We start from the raw sequence: 16,216 nt of genomic DNA on the forward strand, positions 1-16,216 counted from the left end.
TTAAACTGCCCCAGTTGAGGTATTGCGGTTACATATACACACGAACTTTCTGAATAAATAGAGAATTCTAAATTTTTTGTTGCAACAACACCGCTGGGACGGTAAGTAGGTGCTGCAACGTGATTAATTATTCCTTAGTTACGGAATCATGTGCAATGCAAAGATGACCTTCTTGTGCTTTTCAAACTTGCGAGTGAGTGACCCCATCCCGATGTAACTTAAGTCGTGTTTTTTTTTTATCACATTGCGCGCGCCCAGAAAACGACTCAAGTATAAAACAAGTCATATCATTTTTTTTTTAAATAAAAAATTTTACAATAAGACAAAAAGCTTTGAACTGATAGAACCAGTTCATCAATTGGAATTATCTTATTCTTTCACATTATTGAAATGTACGTATATCATTTTAAGTTTGTGCATTATTTAATGACTATTGTTTGGTCACTTATATATTAATGAAATAAAAACACATTTGCTTTACAGCTGTATCAAATTAAATATTTACCAAAAAATAGTGTGTATTGTTTTCCAGGATATTTACATTTTTTTTATGCCTGGGAAATGATCTGCAGAGGAGAGAAGCGCTTCAGGCTAAATAAAAAAAAGCGCAAAAAGGGTTTGACATAATTCCGTTTGCCTTTAGGCGATGCATGCGACTTAGTGATATAGAATATGTATTATATTTTACAGAGCATGAAAATAGCTTTATATGATAATGCACCTCTTTCAACAAAAAGCTGCAAGAGGAAACTGCTGGAAGTTTTCCCGTCTCCTTTTCCTTTACATAAATTATTTCAGCAAAAATGATGAGATGACTTTTTTTTTCCAAAGTTCCAGAAATTATGAAGCAAATCGAGCTTATATTTTTGATGGTGATTTGATCGTGAAATTCTAACTCATATTTTTTTCTTTAAAGAAAGAATTTTAAATCTTTTTCATGAATATATTTTGGTTATTCACTTACATGTAGGTTTGCAGTTCGGTCAAGTTACGGAAAAGTTTTTATTTTATTTGTTATTTTACTTTCATATTTCTATGTTACATAAATATATTTCAAATTAACGTCATGTGCTATTGCCGACATGTATTAAAATACTGGTATACGGTATCATAACATGTACGCTGCAAACAACGCTACTCCAAAGCCACGCAGGTTGCATAACGCACAGATAAATTTCTTAACTTGCGTCCCAGGTGGCAGCAGTACACTTGGTCACCATCACCAGCAAAAAGAGTGGATGTAGACAGTTCATCATTGAGCACCAATTTACTTTTCCTTTTCTTTCGGATATTTTCCTTTAAGGAGGGAAAGACCTGCATTCTGGAAGTTGGGGTATGAACTGCTTTATGTATTATATAAAGATTGACGCAGGTTCAGCTAAAAGAAACAATAGATTAAAATTTCTTATTTGTAGAAAAAGAAAAGCTTTTAAAATGAAAGGTAAATTGAATATTTGCATTTAATAAAAAATAGTCATTCTTTGTTTATGCATTATGTACCTTATAATATTTATATTTCTTTTTAACCAACTGTCAAAATCTATTAAGTTTTATTTTTATTGCAAAGTGTGTTCATTTAATCTTGGGCTGCCAATGACTACGCAATTTTTTGATGGTAGTACATACATAATTTGTCTAATATTGTTTACAATTATGTTGAAAATAAAAATTATGATATTGAAATTTTTATGGCAATTAATATGTCTTGTATTTTTAACCTACCATTGTAGATCATCAGCTATTAGTTTGTCGTATATCTATAACATATTTTTAACTGATGCGAAGCTCAGCAGTTCATGCTCAAGGAAATATCAACAAAAACATTTAATTTACATTTAGGCCTTACAAAATATTTCATTACATAAAATATATGTACAACTTAATCACTTGACAATTTCTACAGTCCATTCACTCCTATTTGCTACCAGTCCTATTGAGATCTCTTATGACTGCAGTTGCTGGTCCTTGCAACACTTTCCTTGATAATCTGATCATTCCAGAAACATGGTCTCTTCCAAAAAACTTGACCTGGATTTCCTGGCCCTCCTCCAAACCAAGCGCAGTGGGATGAGAAACCTTAAAGGAGTGCTGACCCCTCGCTATTACTGCATTTCCATATAAAACTAAGCGGTACGAACAACATATTACCAGGGTGGTCGAAAATTCGGCATTTTCATCGGCGAATTTGGCGATTGAAATTTCGGTCCGTGGACTTTTTTTGCGCATTCGTCATGTTGGCCCGCTCTTTTTTGAAGCAGCGAAACACACTCTCTTCCTTCCTCCTGCTGGCTGGCGGCCGCTGCTGCTCCATCCTCGAAGACGAGAGCGAACAAGTCTGGACGGCGGCGAGAGACGTGCCGCTCTCGCCGCGAGAGGAAGGAAGGAAAATTAAAAAGCACTTTGCTTGGTTTTATTGAGATCAGCGCCAATTAAAAACGGTCTTAAATAAAAAATTCATATTTTCAGCATTGATAGCTGATGAATCGACAAAACTTTCAATTTTTTATTTTTGAAAAAATCTTTATTAGGAGCGGAGTTATAAAGCATTTTGTTGCGTTGAATATATCTAATTGAGAAAATTTTTTAAAAATATAAACTTAAATAGCAAAATGTAGCCAATTAAATTACCCTTCTTTTCTTTTTGAGTGCCGATGACGTCAGAATTTTTTTTATTTGCCGCCCGAGGAATCAAAGTCAAAGTTTGATATTTTCAGAACGAAATAAATTTTTTACAATTATTTCAAGATAGCCAATCGACTGGAAATTTAATTTTGACCCTATATCTCAATTTTCATTAACAAATCTCCAGCCGTTATCAAAAAGAGCATGTATTTTGAAAAGCGCCTAGTGACCTTGATGATCAAATAAAGTTGTTATTGGATAATTATTTTTTTATTTGAAAACGGCTGGAGATTTATTAGTGAAAATTGAGATATAGGGTCAAAATTAAATTTCCAGTCGATTGGCTATCTCGAAATAATTGTAAAAAATTTATTTCGTTCTGAAAATATCAAACTTTGACTTTGATTCCTCGGGCGGCAAATAAAAAAAATTCTGACGTCATCGGCACTCAAAAAGAAAAGAAGGGTAATTTAATTGGCTACATTTTGCTATTTAAGTTTATATTTTTAAAAAATTTTCTCAATTAGATATATTCAACGCAACAAAATGCTTTATAACTCCGCTCCTAATAAAGATTTTTTCAAAAATAAAAAATTAAAAGTTTTGTCGATTCATCAGCTATCAATGCTGAAAATATGAATTTTTTATTTAAGACCGTTTTTAATTGGCGCTGATCTCAATAAAACCAAGCAAAGTGCTTTTTAATTTTCCTTCCTTCCTCTCGCGGCGAGAGCGGCACGTCTCTCGCCGCCGTCCAGACTTGTTCGCTCTCGTCTTCGAGGATGGAGCAGCAGCGGCCGCCAGCCAGCAGGAGGAAGGAAGAGAGTGTGTTTTGCTGCTTCAAAAAAGAGCGGGCCAACATGGCGAATGCGCAAAAAAAGTCCACGGACCGAAATTTCAATCGCCAAATTCGCCGATGAAAATGCCGAATTTTCGACCACCCTGGTAATATGTTGTTCGTACCGCTTAGTTTTATATGGAAATGCAGTAATAGCGAGGGGTCAGCACTCCTTTAAAAATATTTTGTGATTATAAAATTCAACACCTTTTTCTATAATTTATACTTTTCTCTGATCGAGCTGAGAATTGTGCAGCAGAGTTGGAATCATGCCAGGATAAAGCGTTACCATGACACCAATTTCTCGAAGCTCCAGCTCCACAATCTTTGCAGTGTAAATGGCACCAAATTCCAGTTCTGGCTCCCTGGGTGCTTCAGTTTGTTTCTCCATGAACTCTTTGGCCTCATGTAAGGCACTTTGATTGGGGCCGGCCAAAAAAGAGGAAGATATTGTCCTCCAGTTGGCTGACTTGCACTCCTGTTTCTGCAGTCAGTTTCTTCAGATTGGACCCACCCAGGCCAAGAAACTTTGATCTTTTATGAGGGGGAACTTCTATCCTCTCCGACACTGGCCAGTTGTCCTTGTGCTTTCTGCAGAGATGTGTCAAATTTAAATTGCATAATAATTTTCCACTTTTAAAGGAGTGCTGACCCCTCACGTTGACTTTAATTCTTGATTCAATTCAGGGTCCTGATTAAAACCTGAAAAGGGCGGCCGAAAATTCAGCGTTTTTGAGAAATCTCAAAATGAAATTGGGCTGATTGGACTTTTTTTGCGCTTGGTCGCCATCTTGGTCCAACAATCGAAAATGTGAAATTGTTGTTTGCAATTTGGATGGCCGTGACCTGAGCCACGTTAGGTCAAGAAAATACAATGAAAAATAATTGAAAATGAATAAAATTTTGTGAAATCAAAGCTAAAGAGTTGCTTGAAATGACCCCTTAATTGAAATTATTAAATTATTTGGCACACATGAGACATAAAAGGGTTTGCTAAAAGTACTGCCATTTGTGAGCAAGTCAAAGTGAGGGGTCAGCACTCCTTTAACCTTGGTTTCTTAATAGTCTCATCCATGATATCTATGATTCTACTTTTTGGTTCGGCCCCCTGTTGCAATGCCTCCATCACTATTTTCAGTGGCAATCCTGGAATCTTGACATCTGCCTGCAGAGCAGTGATACCTTTTTTGGTGCCAGCCAGTTTGAAGTCCATGTCACCCAAATAATCCTCAATTCCCTGTTAATGAAGAATGAGCTAGTTTTCAACAAATAAAAATACATCACATACAAGAATTTCTGTGAGAATTCTGTAATCCTCCATGTGCTTTGTGTCCTCTTTTTTGAAACGGGTGACCAGTCCAATGGCCACTCCGGCCGCTGCACTGGAAATTGGCACTCCTGCGTCCATCAGGGCCATGCTGCCACCACAAAAAGACGCCATTGAAGATGAACCATTTGACTCCAGCACTTCTGAAGTCAGTCTTATTGTAAACTGGAAATCTTTAGGCACAACTGGTCGCAGGCCCTTTTCAGCAAGAGCTCCGTGGCCCATTTCTCTCCTCCCAGCTGCTCCTGATTTGCCAATTTCCTTTGTTGCATATGGTGGAAACTCATAGTGCAGGAAAAAGTTTTTCTCCTTCATTCCACTGTCAGAAAATCAGGTCAATTTTTTTAATATTATGATAATAAATTTACCTAGTAAGTATTGATACAGGGTCCAGACACATGGCAGAATCTGGTGAGTCGAGGGCCACAGTGCAGAAAACCTGAGTTTGGCCTTGTTGGAAGTGCTGAGCCATGTAGAGGTTTGTACAAATCAACTTGTGTTGAAATTGGCCTAATCTGGGTTAAACTCCGTCCATCGCACCTATGAAAATAGTCACTTACAATTAATGCTTTTAAATACAAATTGTGATATTCTTAAATCCTTTTCTCATTTCATTAAACAAATGAAAGGATAAAAATTAAGACACTTCTGCATCATCTTGCCTGGTATTTTCCTCGAATATGAGTGATCGGAAGGTTTCTTTAAAAACTTTGTTAAACGAGTCCACTGCAAAATTGTAATTTGCAATATCTTCCACCACCTTCTCAATGACATCAGTTCTAAGCTGAGCGACAGCCTTGTCTCTGGACAACTTGTCGTGAGTACTATCTCGGAGGATTTCCCTCAAGCGCATCTCACTTATGCTTCTCACAGCCTCCCATATTTCACTTGGAACGGGTGTCGCAGGCTCTAAATTCCTTTTCATCTTTCCGTACACCTTGGTCAGTCTTTGGATGCCAAGCACTATGTTGTAAATCTCTTTCACTCCTGCTCTCACAGCTTTTTGAAATTCCTGAAAACAATATTTAATTAAACAATATTTTCAATTAAAATAATTCAGAAGTGATGTAAATAATTTATCAGTTACACAATGCATAATTCACAATGATAGTCAATCAAAGCGTGAAACTAGAGAATGCATTAAAAAATAAAAGAATTTGATTTTTTCAAGCTAGGTGAAGATTGACTTTTTATGATTTGTAGAAATCTTACAACACATAAATTGATAAATTATGATCATTGACTTATCTTTTTTCTGTAACAAACAGCAAATATATTTGCTAATAAGGCACTCACTGTGATCAGAACATTATCTGCTGCTGCTTCCAACATGAAAACCAAGTTTTGCTTTGTGGCACTGACGATCAAATGCAAACTGCTGTCCGCAAGCTCCCTTCTTGTGGGGTTGATGAGCACTTCGGTCCCAGCAAGGCCCACCCTTACAGCCCCCACAGGTCCATTCCAAGGAATATCGGACAGACTCAGAGCAGCCGAAGCAGCGTTGATGCTGACAATGTCTGGGTCGTTGACACTGTCGACGGCCAGCAAGTTGCACATAAGTTGCGTTTCAAAATTATACACTAGAAATTTTGAATAATTTTTTGTTTTAATAAAACACGCATAAAATCATTTTCGGGAAAAACCTTCAGGAAAAAGTGGCCGGACAGAACGGTCAATCAGTCGACTAGTGAGGATTTCTTTTTCGGAAGGCCCAAGTTCTCTCCGGAGAAAATTTGTGGGAATTCTTCCCGCGGCGGCTGCTTTTTGCCGGTAGTCCACGGTCAGTGTGGTGAAGTTGGCTGGGTAAGCTTTGTTCCTAGAGACGGCGGTGACCATGACGGCCGTGTCACCCATTTGGGCAACGGCACAACCATCTGTGAACCTGGCCAATTTTCCGGTAGATATTTTAATTGTACGGCTGTGAAAATTACAAATAATAATTTATAGTTTACAGCAGGTTTACAGTAAAAAATATAAAGTAATTTTTATAACAGACCCATTCGAGAATGGAATTTCGATCTCCGGCGAGGAAAGGCCACTGCAGTTTCGTGTCGGGTTCAAATTCCTCATAAAAGCAAAACTGCTGCTGGCGCCGAATCGCAGATATCTGAACACTTAACACTTTCAACATATTTTGCCCAAAATTCGCCGAGACCGCACGAGGTTTGCGTACTGCTTATCTCCTTGCTGTTTGTAAGACGTTTTGGTCATTTGGTGTTGAAATCGGTTTCAGATGTACTACTTTACTATTACTATTATTGTTGTTGTTGTTGATATTGATTATGGCTTTGGCAGGACCATTCAGCCAGATCTGTGTGTTGGGTGAATTTAATTACTTAATGTGGAAAATATTTTTGTAGAAGACATGCAGGGCATGATAAATTTCTTTGGTATTACTTTACTATTATTTTGGTGAAAAATAAAAATGGGAGGTGTCTTCGTGTCTTGTTGTGAGTTGGTAGGTGAGGCCCAAGTGGAGTCACGCCCCTTTCTCGGCACAAGGCTGTCGGCCGTATATTTGTACAATTTTCCCCAAATTTTGAATCCACATGCACAGTCAAAGTTTAGACTCCACAGAAGTCCAAAAAATCCGCCCTGTTTTCAATTCAGCCCCACATCGCCCCCTAATAAGATTAACCGTCCAAAAATTTGGAACTTGACTTTCGAGTATTCCCGCGGAATTCCCCGAAAGCAGATTGGCGGATCGAATCCCGCTTTTTTGGGAGCCAATAGAGAAGTGAGACAAGTGAGTAACAAAAAGGATCCGATCAAGATCCGATGAGATAGGCACATCTGCACTTCTTGCATCAGTGTCAATCTTGTTGAGTGTGATCATAACTCATTCGTCCTCCTACTCCTCCTTGCATTCGTCTTTCGTCTCATTCCTCATCCGTAGAGAGAGTAAAACAAATTTCCTTGGTAAAAATGGGAGACGCGGACAACCGCGCCCCTTTTTCGGCACAACACTTAAAACCAATCAGCGACGACAAGACGAATGACTAACGCCGCCGCTGATTGGTGAAAGTCTTGTGCCGGAGAAAGGGTCCGTTCGCGTCTCCCATTTTTAATGTTTACTCTCTCTACTTACTACTTACTCATCCCCAGCTTCCAGCTGTTGTCTGTGGTTGCTCATCGTTGCTCATTAAAGAGGTAATTTTTTCGTTTTAATTGAAAGATATGCGTTTCAAATATTTTTTTTCAATTGTCACATTTTGAATCCTTGTTAAATTCTGCGTCAATTTATGTGTATGTACATTATTATCATTTGATAGAGAAACAGAAACAGCCTATTGTAAAATAACAATAAAATATAATCGTATTTGTTTGAAGAAATTGACAACTCGAGGAGAATATCATGGCAATGAAGAGATCGTGCTTTTCCTTGCAGAAATTGTTATTTATTCAAAAACAAATGGCTCTTATGGCTCTACATTCTTTTATAAGCCAGCGAGCAGCGCGTTTGCTCATGAAATAGGGTCGCAGACCGTGACCGGAACTAGTAGAGCCATTTGTTTTTGAATAAAAAACATTTTCTCCAACGAGGAAAAGCCCGATCTCTTCATTTTCAATAAAATTATCATTTTTAGGGTTTCTCAACGTGGAGGCTCGATTTCTTTTATCAAGTACTAAAATAAAAGCTCCTAACTTTTACTAGATAATGATGAACTTCAATACTGCTGTTCCGAGGTCCAGACGAAGACTGTCCATCAATGATTGTATTGGTGAAATGGCTTCAAAAATAATAGCCGACTTTAACTCTGACGATGCAAACTGCACCAGCGAACTTGAGGTGATTAAAATCAAATTTTGAATGACAATTTAGTAAAAAAATTTAAGACTTCACTTATCGTTCCGTTTGTTAGGTCCAAATATATATATGAATTATAATAAACTCAAAGAAAGTAAAAAAAAAAAATTTGCAAAACTGCGCAAAAGCCGCAAAACAGAAAAGTGTTTTATGTAACGATTCTCCAAAGCTAGCAGATTTAAATAGTTCATGAGAGAAACCTTTAAAGAAAACCATTGTAAGATCGATGATCCTTTTGAAAAAAAATTATATTTGTTGTTCTAACCCACCCAAATCTCTTAAAGGTGGATGAATCACAAGAGCAAGCTGTTGAAATGGAGACTACATTTGAAGCCAATCAGGCAGACAAGCCTATTGATGTAACTGTTGACTGTGCTACTCAGACTGAGGTATTTACATATAAAAGAATTACTTTCTAAATGACAATTATTTAGAAACTGACAACAAATTTAACTGATACATTAATTTATCTCTTTTAGGAGGCGATCTTCACCCAGACTGCTCTTGAAAATGAGGCAAAAACTCTACTCAAAAAGTCCGTTCTTGATTCGCGAGCATTCCGTGGAAAGAAAAGGCAGGCTGGCTACAACAAATTCATTGCCTTCATGAGAGATCAGTTAAAGCAAAGAAAGTTGTCGCCTGGCATCAAGCTGGAACGTAAAGTTTTGAGTTCTATGTGGGCGGCCATTGATGAGGACAATCAGATGCAGTGGGCCGACTACAATTAAAGTGAATATATAGTGTCATAATTTACAAGGTTTTGCACGTTCTGTGTCCGAGCCTTTCTGTATAAATTTGGAGTATAATGTCCAATTTTGTCAGTCCAATGAGAGAACAGAAAAGTCGGTTTTATTTCGGAGAGATTACTTCATGCGGTGCTAATTTTTATTCAGCGCTGGCGGGCGTTTAGTGCAAATATATACATGCAGCACGGAATTTGAACAGAATATGCGAGGCAGGATTGACTTCAGAGAGATGTTTTATAGCGAGTTTATTAGGCCCATTGTCTGCTCGCGCTTTTATTGATTTGCGAAGTCAGGCGCTGCTGCCAGTGACACACAACGCATATTTGACGACGGGCCAGGATGTGCCGCCACAAACAGAGAGAGAGAGAGGAGGGTCGCCGGCATTATCAAGATGCAAATTAATTACCTTAGTATGTGCAGTGCTATAATGGAAATCCGCAGAGACGAAAACTTTCCCGCCCTAACTGCACAAGAGTAAATTACAAACGCCACCCTCAATTTGACTTAAGCGCGAATTTGCTAGCTTCAGATAATAATGATTCTCCTGGGATGCATTAGTTAGATTAATTAAAATTTAAGTTTTAATAGCAGTTGCTGTAATTTTTTAGTTTTGAGAGTGAAAAAAGCATTTTTCTCAGCTAAAACTGTTTATTTTGTGTTCTTGAACTATTTACGTTTTGTGATTAAAAATAATGATACGTTTCATCTTTCCAGTTAATATACAGATAACAAATAACACGGGAGATCTGCGCTTCTGATTGCAATGACTTCATAAATATATAATATATTCAGACAGAAATCCACATTAGACTACTTTCATATTTAATGACTGGAAGCGACTGAATCAGAGCCCCTATGCTAAAAAGCTTGGGTTTCAGAAAGCTGACTAATCAATCAATGTACAATATTTGGAAACAAAATAATCCTCTAGGATTTTGTGCTGAATTTAAAATATTGCCAGATCTAATAACAACGCAAACAAGCTAATTTACCTTAAAATTGATCGTCAATGGACAATTTTATGTCACTTATTCACTTGCAAATCACTGTTTTGTTATAATTTTAAAATAAATTTTACTGGTTGGTTATAGAAAAAAGTGAACCAATTATCATAGAAATTGGTGGAAACCAGTCCCAAATTAATTTATGGTCTTCCAAAATTCAATACTTGCATCCATCTCATTTTTATAATAAAATCATCTCACAGTCAATTTTGAGGATCACAATTATGGGTATGTAAAATCAGAGTCTCACTTTGCCGCCAGCGTTTCCAAGAAGACAATTTCGAAAGCCTCTTCTAGCAAAATAGGAATCCAATTGTTGGCTTCAATGGAAGCCCTTCGACCTGAAGCAAGAGCCGAGAAGAATCCTTTGCAGCTGGTGGAGAGACTGGATTGATGCTTGGCAAAGCAGTGGCTCTCCTGCCGACGCATCCATCGGAGGCATTGATCCAGGGACGTGACTGTCCAAAAGTCGGGACAGCCTTACAATGTGAGGCACAAAATCAGGCCCTTGCTGACCAGGGCTAAGAAGACTCTCGTTGTAATCAGCCACAAAAGCCCAACGGTACCTTTAATTTTTTTGTATCGATTACTTTCAAATATAAAGTCAGTATAACTAATTACATTGTGAATTGGGGAAGCATTGAAGCAGGCACCGTCAACATGAGGTCAAGCAGTTTGCACGCTGCGAGCTGAAGGGACAGCCACGCAGGATGGCCTGAGGGGAGAAAGGCCTTCGTCCAGTGCCCAAGCAGCGTCCAGTTCCGACAAAAGGCGTAGTTGTGAGCTGCAATGGAATATTTTAGATATCTCTGAATTGGGGTCAATTATAAAATGTACTTGTTGAGACAGTTGTCCCTGAGAGGCATAGAAATGAAAAAAATTCATTAGAAAGAATATAAAACATGGAAACAGCTAGACTACTTTACAATGAATTTATAAAAAAAAGAAACATTGACTACAAAGATAAAGTAAAACATGCGCAAGGTGAAACTTTATCTATGATTATCTTGTTTTTAATTTTATTTGAATTAATTTTATATTCTGGAAAACTAAATAACACAAAATAAAAATCTTAGAGAATTAAATTAGAATGAGTGATTATTGAAATAGTCCTATTACCGGTCGCCAGACAATTGGTGTTCCATGTGCATCATGGCCTGGACAAGTTCTGATATGACCACTGGCCACAACGAGGTGACGTGGTGGGCCGACATGCGAAGCAGTAAAACTCGTAAAGCAGAGAAAGACCTGGGCGTGCAAAGTCGGACCAGCTTGAGTAAGTCAAAGACAGTCAGAAAAACGTTCTTGAATGTCTGGCATTTGTCCGTGGTACTGATCACGCTTTCCACAGAGCAGTACAAATGCTAAACGCTTCAACAACTGGGCCCTTTGCTCCCATTCTTGCTCTCGCGCGGGTTTTTGAAGAGTCCACCCTATATTTTTTAATGATTTATGGTTGAAAAAAAAAAATAAAAAAAGGGATATTTATCAATTACAAATTTGCTAATTATCTTTGAAAAACTAGCAAATTCATTCAGGAATCAATTGAAAAAATTTTCACATAAAAAGAAAAGACAATATACCTGGGTCACTCCAACTCGAGCAAGCAGCTCTCTAAAAGTAGCCCCATCCGTCAAACTGTCAACGATGGTGCGTCAAGAAGCCATGCACTTTGGTTCAAACTGGAAGAAGGCAGGGTCAAGTAACAATTCAAGAGCTTCACGTCGCCAAGCCCGTCGAGTGTATTGATAAACGGCAGCGGCGGCCAGCAACTGCGAAAAAGCTCTGAAGGCAGCCACCTTCCGGACGCTAAGGTTGCGAAGGTATGGGAAGACGTGAGCCAGTACACCACCCAGTAAGGTTGCGGCGCAGTCTTTGTCCTGACTTCCAAAGGCCACGTCAATAAAGGAGCCAGGGTTGAAGCCAAGGCAGTGAGAGCAGCCACACTGTGGTTCTCCTCCTCTGCACGGACTGCCAAATCCCGTCGCAACCAGGTAGTCTATTCCAACCCGGTAGCCGCCAAAGTTTCCACTTACTAGAATCGGGAACAAGACAAAATTATAAGAATATTATTGAAGTAGAAATAATAGCTAGGAGCTAACAATAAGATCCCATTTTTTTGTTAAGATTTAAAAATCCTTATTTTGATTTGCTTGTTTTCAAAATCAAATATAGTTGAATATAACGAAGCCAATTTAAATTTCTCTATATCGCCATTCTGCAGTATCATACCTCAGCAACAGTGTCTTGCACAGGTTTAGCTTCCTTCTTGTCCAAAGACACTCGCTGAAGAAGGCTGCCAAGCAAATCGAGAGCCATGAATGGCGTCGGGTGGCGCCAAACTGGCGCAATCTGAGCAGAGACAAAAGACTAGACCAGCTGTCAGCCAATTCAGACGCGGTTGCAGCTTTCTGGAGGTAGCAGTCAAGGAACTGCAGCAGACTGACTTCAATCGATTGACCCTAACAAAAGAAACCTTTTGGAATAAGATCTTTAAAAAGATTAAATTATTACAAGTTGAGGCGGTTGCTTGAGAACTGCTGCAGCTGTGGCAACGAGTCGATCAAGAAGAAAAACTCTGATGCTGGAGACGAGATCAACTAATTCTTCCTGACCCTGACCGCTGGAAGCTGCAACTGCAGCTATTGTGGCAACAAAAGCGTTGCTATGGTGGAGAGCAACTGGGCCCAAAAAGTGGACCACTTGCTGACGAATTGAAAGAGGAGATCCAAGAACGTGTCCGTCAGAAACGTTGGCAACAGCTGCCCAAAGACGGACGGCGCAGGCTACAAAACGGTGCATGTTGGCCAGGACATATCTACGAGCTTCAGCTACAGATCCCCCTTTTGGTGCCTCCTGCAAACAATAATTAAAGTTTTTTAGAAGTGTAATTGAGTATCACATAATTCAAATTAATTGTTTGCATTTTTGTAGGCAACTTTTGAAATTATACACATCAATGTCTCAGGAGCTGTAATTTCTAGATATGATTTCAATTACTGTAACACTTTTGTTAGTTCTACGATCAAAATAAAAATTATAGATAATGATAATTTAAGAAAAACTTGATGTCTTCTACTTACAACCAAAAATGTTAAATAAGTACATAATATGTAATTTATTAAAAAATATTAAAATTCAAATCTAGCACACAAAAATACAGTTATTAGGACAAATTTAAATTTTTACCTGGAAAGAAACTGCTGCTGAGTCCAAAAGGCAGAAGTGCAGCAGTGCAGACAGAGCTTTGAGTTGAGTGGTCACATACTGGGCAGACAAACAGCAGTGTTCTGGCCCCAGTTCGCCGTAGAAGCCAGCAACCCTTTCCAAGTTGGTGCAAACAAGACTGGCTGCGTTCAGCACCACATGTGGCAGCGCCGGCCCCATGTACGGAAGAGCGGACGTCAACATGGACGTCCAGCTTTGGTGCAAGTGACCACTGTGCTCAGCCTTCAGGGCAGCACTCACAGCGGCCACAAACTTTGGTTGCTGAGGAACTGGAAGGCCAGGGACGTAGCTCAAGCGATGACCTGCTAGAGCAGTAGCACCTTCGGCCGAAGACGTTGCTGCCCTTTTGGCCGCCTGCTCTTTGAGTACCAGCAAGGCGAAGAAGTTGACCTTGCGATGCCTCTTCGTGAGCAGGAGGTCGCTGAAGGCACACGTACAGCAGATCCACCACTCAGATTAAAAATGAGAATTTCTTCTGTGAAAGCCTCCTGTTTTGGACGGTGGACAGAAGCAAGCAGGAGTGACATAACTGTTTGTGGGAGGCGGCAACGCTGCAAAAGGTCACCAAGATACTGCCCTAGACCTCGACCGCCATCTCTAGCAAGGGATGCCAGTTCCGTGAGAATCAGAGTCAGTAACTCAGCAGCCGCTTGTCTAGAAATAAAAAAGTTTTATAATTCCATTTTTATTTTGCTTTTTTCTAAGAAAGTACCTGTTTACTGTCAGTTCAGTTTCAGTAAGTCGTGCTTGTCCCAAATTAGGATAAAAACTCCTAGTGCACCAAAGCAGAGAGGAAACGACAGCCTCAAGGAACATGCTGCTCCTTGCAGATGCCATCCATTCAGGAGCCAGCTCACCAGAAAAACTCAGGCCACTGTTTGCTGCTTGTGCGTGCCGGGCCAGAAGAGTGACAAGAGCTAAAAAAAATTAAATATGAAACCTGCAAATAACTTTTTTAAAGTTTTTATTTAAACTGTACCTGGTCCTCTTCCGGAAGCCAAGGCCAACCCAGTGGAAGCAGTTGAAGACAAAAAGGAACGAGGGGCTGCTGAAAGAAGACCCCTGACAGCATCAATGGCATAAAGCAACCCTTTGAGCATCGTAAACTTGATAGTACAGGAGAAAGTGTGAGTGTAGAGGATGAATGGCACAACTAGGAGCAGGTGGGTCTTGCGCCTCTACGGCTGTAATGATGTCCTGCAGAACACCCTCCACTTCATCACCATCCGGCATCTATATTTTTTTTTCATTATTTTTTACAATTTAAAATGATTTGGGTAAACCCACAGAGAGACTCGGAAGGACCAATTAGGTGGCTCTGCTCCTCATAGGGTTTGCGTCGATCAAACCTCCCCAAGAAAAAAAACTTACAGCTGGCGCGGCAGTCTAACCTAAAATATAATTCATAGCCGTGGGAATAATTTATTGTTAATGACATTATAATTCTCTAATCAAACAAATTTCATAGCAATAAAAAACTTCATTTGCAACTAAAAAATAAATTATATGAAGGAACTAAAGTTTAAGCTAAAAGCGATGGAAGCTTTTTGTTCTACATCATTGTGAGTTCTAATAAAATGTCATGGTTATTTGCTTGTAAGAATTATTAATTTTAAATCAAAGATTGATTTTCATTCCTACCGATGAGTGGGAGGAAAGTACATCCCAGAGGCATGCGTTTAAGGGGGGTCTTTGCCAACCGCATCGCACACAAGGTCTAGCAGACCTGAGGTGCGTGCAAAATGATCCGAGCCCTCTTCAAGGGCAGGCAGGAGGCCACAAAGCAGTCCTGGCAGGGCGGGCGCGGCAGAAGACAGGGCCCCAGAGGAACAAAGTGGGTTTCGTAGAGGGGCAAAAGCGCTGGCCTGACGGATATGGCAGCGTGAGGGAGCAAAGGGAAGAGGCCCGAGGCCCAGACAAACAGGTCGCGACTCAAACAAGCAGTGCCCATGCACTTAAGAATCACGTCGTAGCACTCGAGGGCCTTCAGGTGCACTCCGAAAAGCAGGGCTGGATGCAGACATTGCGCCAAGCGCTTGCCAATTTTCATTTGCTTGGGCGCACGACCTAAAAATTTTAAAACAGGTGAAAACCCCATAGAATATGCAACAGTTTTAATGAGTAAAAAAACATAACATAGAAATAAGCTTTTACCTGAAATTTTGTGTGCATTAATACTTTAGTCAGTTCGCCCAAAGATCAAGTCGGCCCATTCTGACGTGAACTCGAAGGATTTGAGCGCCTTATCAAACAGCCGCCGTGTAACTAACATAAAAGCAGATGATAGAATAAATTTTGTCTATTAAGGGCAATCAAAAATGTCAAAAAGTGACAGGTAAAGCGTTTCTCAAGGAATTTGCGCGAAGGGTATGTATGTAGTATGCTGACCTGCGATATTTCGGGTCCTTGGACATCAACTGGAACTCATTTTTTTCTGCTCATATCTCTGCAAATACCAAAATTTCCTTGTTTTCCTGATCAAATCTAGACTTTGCGTTCCGTGACAAACATGGCAACTCGCACAGCTGGTTGCCGGTCAGCGGTATGTTTCGGTTTCTTGCAAACCGCTTAAAATTTCCACAAAAACCGGTTTAATATTTTTTTTAAAAAAAAATTAAGGGAATATTGATTACACTACACTTT

General features: G+C 39.4%; 2 protein-coding genes and 1 pseudogene across 5 annotated transcripts; 1 reads left to right on the forward strand and 2 right to left on the reverse strand.

The window, feature by feature from the left end:
* Positions 1–466: 466 nt before the first annotated feature.
* LOC132198251 (polyribonucleotide nucleotidyltransferase 1, mitochondrial-like) lies at positions 467–7,748 on the reverse strand. Its single transcript, XM_059622176.1, is given in 12 exon segments — positions 467–2,076; positions 3,687–3,890; positions 3,892–4,051; positions 4,510–4,697; positions 4,749–5,106; positions 5,156–5,248; positions 5,250–5,327; positions 5,450–5,799; positions 6,084–6,367; positions 6,431–6,705; positions 6,784–6,974; positions 7,030–7,748. Coding segments are annotated over 11 exon segments (2,226 nt in total). The 5' UTR covers positions 6,858–6,974; positions 7,030–7,748; the 3' UTR covers positions 467–1,914.
* Positions 7,190–11,411, forward strand: LOC132198252 (uncharacterized). Of its 4 annotated transcripts, none has more exons than XM_059622177.1 (5): positions 7,190–7,533; positions 7,893–7,937; positions 8,443–8,577; positions 8,880–8,984; positions 9,075–11,411. In XM_059622177.1, the coding sequence occupies exons 1-5, from the start codon at positions 7,213–7,215 to the stop codon at positions 9,321–9,323; spliced, it is 855 nt and encodes a 284-aa protein (XP_059478160.1). In that variant the 5' UTR covers positions 7,190–7,212; the 3' UTR covers positions 9,324–11,411. The 4 variants fall into 4 exon arrangements, with proteins under 4 accessions (XP_059478160.1, XP_059478161.1, XP_059478162.1 ...); XM_059622178.1 differs by lacking the exon at positions 7,190–7,533 and adding an exon at positions 7,581–7,688 and having other exon boundaries at positions 9,075–11,409; XM_059622179.1 differs by lacking the exon at positions 7,190–7,533 and adding an exon at positions 7,618–7,706 and having other exon boundaries at positions 9,075–11,409.
* Positions 9,275–16,120, reverse strand: LOC132198463 (protein dopey-1 homolog; annotated as a pseudogene).
* Positions 16,121–16,216: the final 96 nt, after the last annotated feature.

This window comes from Neocloeon triangulifer, unplaced genomic scaffold, assembly GCF_031216515.1.
Source record: "Neocloeon triangulifer isolate White Clay Creek 2 clone unplaced genomic scaffold, ASM3121651v1 ptg000012l, whole genome shotgun sequence".
Lineage (NCBI taxonomy): Eukaryota > Metazoa > Arthropoda > Insecta > Ephemeroptera > Baetidae > Neocloeon > Neocloeon triangulifer.